Below are 7686 nucleotides of genomic sequence, written 5' to 3'. Positions count from 1 at the left end.
TTGAGGTCACCGGAGTGAAAGAGGAATGAATGACCCGTGTTACCTTGCTCAAGGTCCAAGCTGACCACTCTGAATATATATAAAAATGAAGTTTTTCCACAAATAAAAGAGAATGAGGTCTTGAAAGACCCTCACCCGATAAAGACTCCATTAGCAAAAAGAGACATGTAAAAATATTATCGATTTCATCAGGTTTACGATCATAACACAAAGGATTATCATGACTTGAAAGAACAAATTAAAGAACTCACACATTAAGGACACATAGTGCAGTTCATCCAAAAGCACTAGGAACCCTCACCCCGACCTCAGGGGTTGATGGAGAGACAGATTGATGTTATAATTTATGAATTAGCCTTGGGAGGAGATAACTCCTCAGGTTATAAAGCTTATGCACGAGCTATTATTGAAAAGTACCCTAGAACAAAGGATGACTTGGAAATAACCTTCGAGGAAGAAACAAAGTTCCTTGACTCGAACCATGATGATACCTTGGTAGTTTCTATTCGGATGATTAATGCTCGGGTGAAGATAGTCATGATTGACATAGGTAGCTCTATCGATATACTCGACTTGATGCCTTCTAGAAACCTAAGCTTTCGATTAATGACCTTACCCCAATGACTTCTTTATTGACAAGGTTTACTAGTGGCTTTATCTCTCTTCTCAAGACCATGAACCTGCACGCCATATTAGGAGATAAGTTTTGCTCCAAAATATTACTGGCTAGATTCATGATGGTAAATATCCTCTCGACATACAATGCAATAATAGACTGACCCATATTGAATAGACTAAGGGTGATAACAAATCTACTTCACTAGCCCCAAGCACAAGGACCTCCAAAAGTATTGCTATGTAGCTTTACCATCGCCTCATTTTTTTTGTCCCTCTTGTAAACCCTCTCATCTTGGTTGTAGTAGTATATTCGAGATCCCTCCCATCTTGGTTGTAGTGGTATATTCGAGATAGAGTTCAGTAGGTCGACTATCTACAATGTCGTGTAGGGCAATAACTTACCCTTGCATTGGTCAAACATGAAACTCTCTCTCTCTCTCTCTCTCTCTCTCTTCTTTTTCTCAAGGAAGACTTTAACATTTCATAGGTCGAACATTGACCTCTAAAAATGTCGATGCCTTGAAGGTAGGAGCCTATTCGTTTAGTTCCTTTGTGAGAATCCGCTCCTCCTCGTGTTCCTTATCTCACGCGAAAGCTGGGCACCTTATGATCTTCTTCTTTGACTTGTTAGTTCTAGAAGGACAATCGAACTGAGTTGAGCTTGATGCCTCGATCGACTGCTCACGAATATTAGTTGAAGGAGTTAAAAAGGCCACTATCATGCTCGAAGAGGAATTAACTCCTTTTTTCTACAAAGTCCAAAAGTCCATACTTATAGAAAATCAAAATCATGAGGCTACACGTGTTTATTTTTTTAAAAGTACAAAAGAAAGTGAGAAGACGAAGTATTTAAGTCATACTCTGAGAAGTCAAGTTGAGACCCATGCTGATCAGCCAGTCCTCGTTCATCTTTCGAATAGTTTCAGAAGAAGAGAGTATATCTCTCAAATGAAACACTTGATTTACCTCCTCGTTCGACAAGAATGGAAATGTATTATCTATGGAGCGTGTCGATCATGTAAGATTGAACTATCAACCTCAAGCTGAACATATGAGGAAGAAATGCTCATTCTATATCCCCTTATTATTATAAGGGGCACCACTAACTCTGAAGCCCTCATGCGCAACCATGTAGTAGTCACTTTCCCCTTGCATAGTTGAAAGCAGACAACAAAAAGTTTACGGTTCAAGATAATATTGATGCGCTAGCATTCTTCGATAAATACTACTAATTAGTGTCACGAGTTGGGTACTATATGTGAGGGCAATATCCTCCACCATTAGAGGCAAAACACTATCCCTAAGTAGAGAAGAAAATGAAGTCTAATCTCTAGAGCATGAGAAGACAAGTAAAATGATCTAAACATAGGGTCGAATGAATGATAATCAAGCTAAGGGATTTGTAAATCAATCGTAATCGAGATGGAATACTTGGTCCACAAGTGATCCAAGAGTTGTATACTCACCACTGAGTCTTTATTGTGCAAGCTTTTTATGACTCTCTTAAAAAATCTTCAGGTTTACGGATAAAGGATAAGGGGGAGGTCGGGACTTCCTCTGCCCTTGGACTATCCAAGGATGAAGCATCAATCTCTTTGACCATCTAATGACTATAAGATTGGGAGGAGCTTATGCGAGAAATGAAAGATATCTCGACCAGTAAAAGCAAAAGAGTAGGATGTTGGAAGATTAAGGTGTTACTGAGCTGACATACCGAGAAGATGAGGAACCTATGAACTAACTCGCGTTGTAAAAAATCAAAGCTAAGTAGAGGTGGCTCCAAGAGGGCCTTTGAGGCTCAAATGGAAGCATGAGCCTCACTCCTCATGGTCAAAGGGGATTTATAAGGAAATAATCTATCTCTCTCCTCCTACAATGAACATAAGTGTCCCTTAAAGTTGATTCTGAAGGGACATTAATTGATGATGGGGCACCTCGGAAAGCACAAAAGTGATCGATGTGAGAAAAACCCGACTTGCATAAGAAGATACCTGCTATGGCAAGAGGCACGAGACAAAATATGCTCAAGGCACATGAGTTAAGAAAACCTAACAAATGCCAAAAGAAACCCGTCATAATGGGAAGCACAAAACAAAATATGCTCAAGGTGCATAAGTCATGAAAAATTGGCCTGCATAAAAAAAAAACCGACAAGAGGCACAAGATAAAATATACTCGAGACATGGAGATCAAAGGTATATAAGTTAGGAAAAACTGATCTACATTAAAAGAAATCCACTACGATAAGAGACACAAGATAAAATATACTCGAGACATGAAGATCAGGAAGCCTAACCCCGTCTCCACCTGAGACAAGACTGGGAGAGTGACGGATAGGTCGAAAAACCCAACCCATTCCAACCAATGTGCATCCTTGAATGACACAAGGGGTAGGTCAACACTAGATCGCCACTAGCAACATTGGGGGAGGTGATCTTAGACGAATATGTTGGATGATACGAGAGGCAAAATGGATTAGACATGTCAGGTGAACTTATGATAGACGAACTAAAGTTGTCACCAGGTCAATGATAGATCAAAGAGGTATAAGTTTGACATGCTAGATGAACTAGACATCACATTTCAAACCCCTATGACAATGGCCTTAAAGCATGTCGTTTAGAAGGGGGGGTAGAGGGGACAAATGATAGAGAGTACACTATGAGCTAATCATCATTCGACACGTAATTGCCATATGATATCCATTTGTTTGCTCACGTGGGCAATGATCCAAGATAAACAATTATAGGTTGTGCATCTCCACTTGTCACTCACATAGATAAGAGGTCAAGGAGAGACTATTGGAGGCGGTTAGAAATTGCATCCCCATAGAATATTTTATGAAATATTCTATCATGGGACGATCAGATATAAAAGATCATTTTCAACACAATGAGATGGGGTTTACCTTTTTTAACCACTCGTGTTTGTACTCATATATCTTGGATCACTGATTTGAGTATTGGAGGGATTAGGTTTAGAAACCTCTCCTGATCTCAGTCTTTGTGTAAATGACATGAGCTCAACATTTTACCTTGAAAGCACTTCAAATAATCCCATGTTTATGAGTTCAGACTATGTCGGGTTGATCAGGATGACTTTTTTTTTCGATAAGAAAAAAATAAAAAAAATATTATTTGAGATATTAGAAAAAATATATATTATTTAAAAATTCTGAAAATGAGAAAGTTTCTCGAAAACAAAATATTATACTGAAATAATGAGATTTTTGAAACCAAATGGATAATACATTCGGCGATGTCGTTCCGAATTTGCACTCGTAAATAAAATTTACGTAAAATTAAGATGGACGCTGTTCTCCGGTCATTTGTTGCACCATTCACAAGAAAGGTACCTGAGTGGGTAACGATTAAACGGGTAATAAAATCTTCGCCTAAAAAGACATCTGCAACGATAAGGCAGAGCCGAGCGCGAGGCGAGGTGACACCGGTTGAAACAGGGGTTCCGGCGAAGATGGCGACTCAAAACCCTCCTGAGCTCGAGACGGATGACTCCGAACAAGAAGAGGGAGAGGGTTATGGCAGCGGTGGAGGCGTAAACCCTGAGATCAAGCCTTCGGGTGCGGGTGTCTCGGGTCCGCCCCTCCTGTGCCTCATCCGATTTGCCAGTGATTCCGCCGCCGGCGCTCTAATGGGATCCGTATTTGGTTACGGTCTGTCCCTCTTCGTCTCTCTTCCTCTTCTCCACCAATTCTTTGTCCCAACTGCTTTATTCATTCGCCTACAGCCTGTACCGTGGAATTCGTGAACGAAGAGATACCAAGAACATACTGAATCGGCTCGAACTGGAACTTAGTAATATATGCTCAGAGGCAAGCCATGGCTAGATGGATTAGGAGGTCAGGGGGTACACTGCCATCAAGACGGGAGGGCGGGATCTTGGATTCACTCTTAACTTCTAATTTTCGCATTTTATGTTAAGACATTGGATGATTAGACTAGGTTAAGAAGTTTGCATTAACTACTGAAGTAAGATTTCATAATGTTAGAGGGCTTAAATGTTAATTAATTTCGATCTTCTTTATATGTCTGGTTTTCATGAGTGAAGAGACAAAGTGGTTTCTGTATTTAGAAAGGACTTTGAAGAATTAAGAGAGCAAAGATCGATACAAGAGGGGTGGCAGCTGAAGATGCCATATCTTGATTCTTGGGCTTCTAATCGGTAGGGTATGCTTTGGGAAGTTGAATGTCTATTTAGGCTTTAGTTAAGAAGCTTGCATTAAGTGCCGAAGTATGATTTTAAAATGTTAGAGGCCTTAAATCTGAATTAACTTTGATCTTCTTTGTATGTCTAGTTTTGATGAGAGTAGTAGAAGAAAGACTGGAGTAATGAGAACACAAAAACTGATACGAAAAGACAAAGTGGATTCTGTATCTAGAGAGGTATTAGAAGAATTAAGAGAGCAGAGATTGATACAAGAGAGGCGGCAGCTGAAGATGCCATGTCTCGATTCTTGGGCTTCTAATCAGTAGGACATGCTCTGGGAAGATGCATGTCTAGGCATAATCAATGCCACTTGGTAGAAGCTCATGTCAGCCTCACAAACTGTTGTGTGCCCCATGCCCTGCCGGTCTGCTTGAGACACGGATTCACATTGACCAGGCCCTGCTTCATTGTAATTAGATTGGAGCCAAAAACTTGTGGTTTGGGGCATAGTTCAGGTGGTAGATTATGGTCCGATCTTATTCAGCCTGTGTTTTACTGGGCAATTATTTTTAGTGGTGATTGCATCTTCAAGGTTGTTTGTTATGAAATCCTCGAATTTAGATTAATATTTCTGAATTTTTAGCATTGGTAACTCACGAATGGTTATAGCTACTTCGATGGATATTTTTGCAGGATCAGGCCTAATGAAGAAGAAAGGATTTAAAGGTTCTTTTGCAGATGCTGGGTCCTTGGCTAAGGTTTTGCAATTAGTAGTGAAATTTTTTTCTTATCTGGTCATTTGTTTTGTTCTTATACTGATCCTGCTCAGCCACTTCGAATCAGATCTATTTAACTAGTACTCTTTCTTATGCTAGACATTTGCAGTTTTGTCCGGTGTCCACAGTCTTGTTTCCTGTCTCTTAAAGCGTCTCAGAGGAAAGGATGATGGTAAGGCATCAGTGAGAATCAAATTCTTCAGAAACTTTTGATAAGTGAATAATCTTACCTCATTTAAACATTGTGGTGTTTGCAGTTATCAATGCAGGCATTGCAGGGTGTTGTACAGGTTTTGTTTTTAGCTTTCCAGGTAAATTTAGTTTAATCCTAAGATCCATGTCAAATTCTTTGTCCTCTTTTGCATGTGTCATTTGTACTTATTGTCAATCTTAATGGTGCATATGGCACCGATTGAAGGATTAAAATGTTCCAAGTAAAATGTTATATCTTAGTTTATGATTTCTCAGAGTTAGGCCAGAAATATATAATGAGATACTGTGTGAATGTAATTTTAATTTGACTGGTGTTCTTGTGGTGTCTCTTCTGAGAATAAAAGACATTTCTGTTAAAATTGTATCTGAGTGTTGAGTTTCAGCACACTTAGTACAGAGGACATGCACATGAGGATGTATCTCTTAACAACTATGGTGAAGTGTGGGTCCGCTGGACTTAGAAAGATAACTAGGACTTGTATGCACGGGGTGACGGGTAGCATATGAACTGGGGGTCTGCAGATCCTTGAAAGATAGTTAGGACTTCATGCAGCAGTAGGAGCTTGTGACTTAGGTGTCTGCTGAACCTAGAAAGTTAGCTAGGACTTGCATGCATGAGTAGGACAGGTAGTTTGCTTCAAGTAATAATGAAATGATGTAATCATGCACTGAAAAATTGTGTTGCTTTTCAAGGGATGTCTACATTTAAATATTTAAAGAAAAGCAGCCGTTAAATAGCTCGTATCTGCTGATGTTTCTCTTGGTGAACCAACATTGCAAAGAAAAAAATTAAACAAGCTAGATGGCATTGACCCTGGATGGCTATCATAGTTCATCTTAAACCTCTTCTAATTCTTACTTAGCAGGTTTACTTAAAAAGTTGTTGGGACTTTTCTTGGAAAATTTTGAATTGTTATGATGACACTGTTAAGTGTGGTCCTGATGTTCTCTTTTTATCACTGAGTAATATTTCACGGGTGTTGGACCTCTGGTTAAAACAATAATTGTGCTCTTGCTGGGATTATATATCTGCAATCTCTAGAGGTTAGCTGTTGTCCTTCCAGTTATGGCCTACAGATGAAGTCTTTAAACATTTAAATGGTCTTAATTTTATACTTTATTTCATTAGTCAACTTGATTCAATGTTATATCCTCTCTCAAAGGAGATTTGTCTCCACTCATCATTAGCGATTTCTTGCTGCCAGATAATGGATAATCTTGCTGAACAGCCTATATGCTTGAACTTGTTCTCAATGCCAGGTCAACCACATGCCCTCCTTCAGAGTTGCCTCACCTTTGGAGCATTTTCATCCATCATTGAAGGATTTTATAGAAAACAAGCTGCATTGGCTCAACCTTACTTGGCTCGTCAAGGTAGTTTCAAAGGTCCAGATGATGTTCTTCCTCCATTCACGCTGCCGTTTCCCCATCAGTTATGGGAAGGCTTTTCATCCTTCTGCCAATCCTTACCCAAATCAAAGGGAATAGCTAGCGACTGAGTGCAGACCACCAGCTTAATCCGACTATTGAATGTATAATTTCTCGAGAAGAAAAAGTCAAACTTTTCAGTTTTGACAAAGTTGATCTTATTTGATCGAGTTACATGGAGATATGAACGGCTTGTTGTAGCTACCTTGATATGTGAAGTTCTCTTTGGCATAGCCATAATCCTGGGCATCTGGTTTCATAATATATTGGAGTATGTGCTAGGTTTCGGATTGTGTGGAAGTGCTGTCAGGTGCTGTGTCTTTGGAATTTGATTGCAGAATGATGAAACTTCCGGGACATTTTAGTAGTCCAGGCATAACCGGATGGTCTTGTTTTGTTGGCTTCAGCTGACTTCTTGCTGGCTTTCTTTGGCCACAGATGGAAAGTGTTCAAAGTCAGTGCAATCTACATCCGATGAGATCCT

At 39.6% G+C, this 7686-nt stretch overlaps 1 protein-coding gene across 1 annotated transcript; it reads left to right on the top strand.

Annotated features, from left to right (window-relative positions):
- Window positions 1-4046: 4046 nt before the first annotated feature.
- Window positions 4047-7442, top strand: LOC135651559 (chloroplastic import inner membrane translocase subunit TIM22-2-like). The gene is made up of 5 exons (XM_065171726.1): window positions 4047-4291; window positions 5479-5543; window positions 5661-5733; window positions 5819-5872; window positions 7035-7442. Exons 1-5 carry the CDS (start codon window positions 4093-4095, stop codon window positions 7271-7273), a joined length of 630 nt encoding a protein of 209 aa, XP_065027798.1. The 5' UTR covers window positions 4047-4092; the 3' UTR covers window positions 7274-7442.
- Window positions 7443-7686: the final 244 nt, after the last annotated feature.

This window comes from Musa acuminata, chromosome BXJ3-10 (assembly GCF_036884655.1).
Source record: "Musa acuminata AAA Group cultivar baxijiao chromosome BXJ3-10, Cavendish_Baxijiao_AAA, whole genome shotgun sequence".
Classification (NCBI taxonomy): Eukaryota; Viridiplantae; Streptophyta; class Magnoliopsida; order Zingiberales; family Musaceae; genus Musa; species Musa acuminata.
The sequence above is the reverse complement of the archived record's forward strand: the minus strand, read 5'-3'. Positions and strand labels throughout refer to the sequence as shown.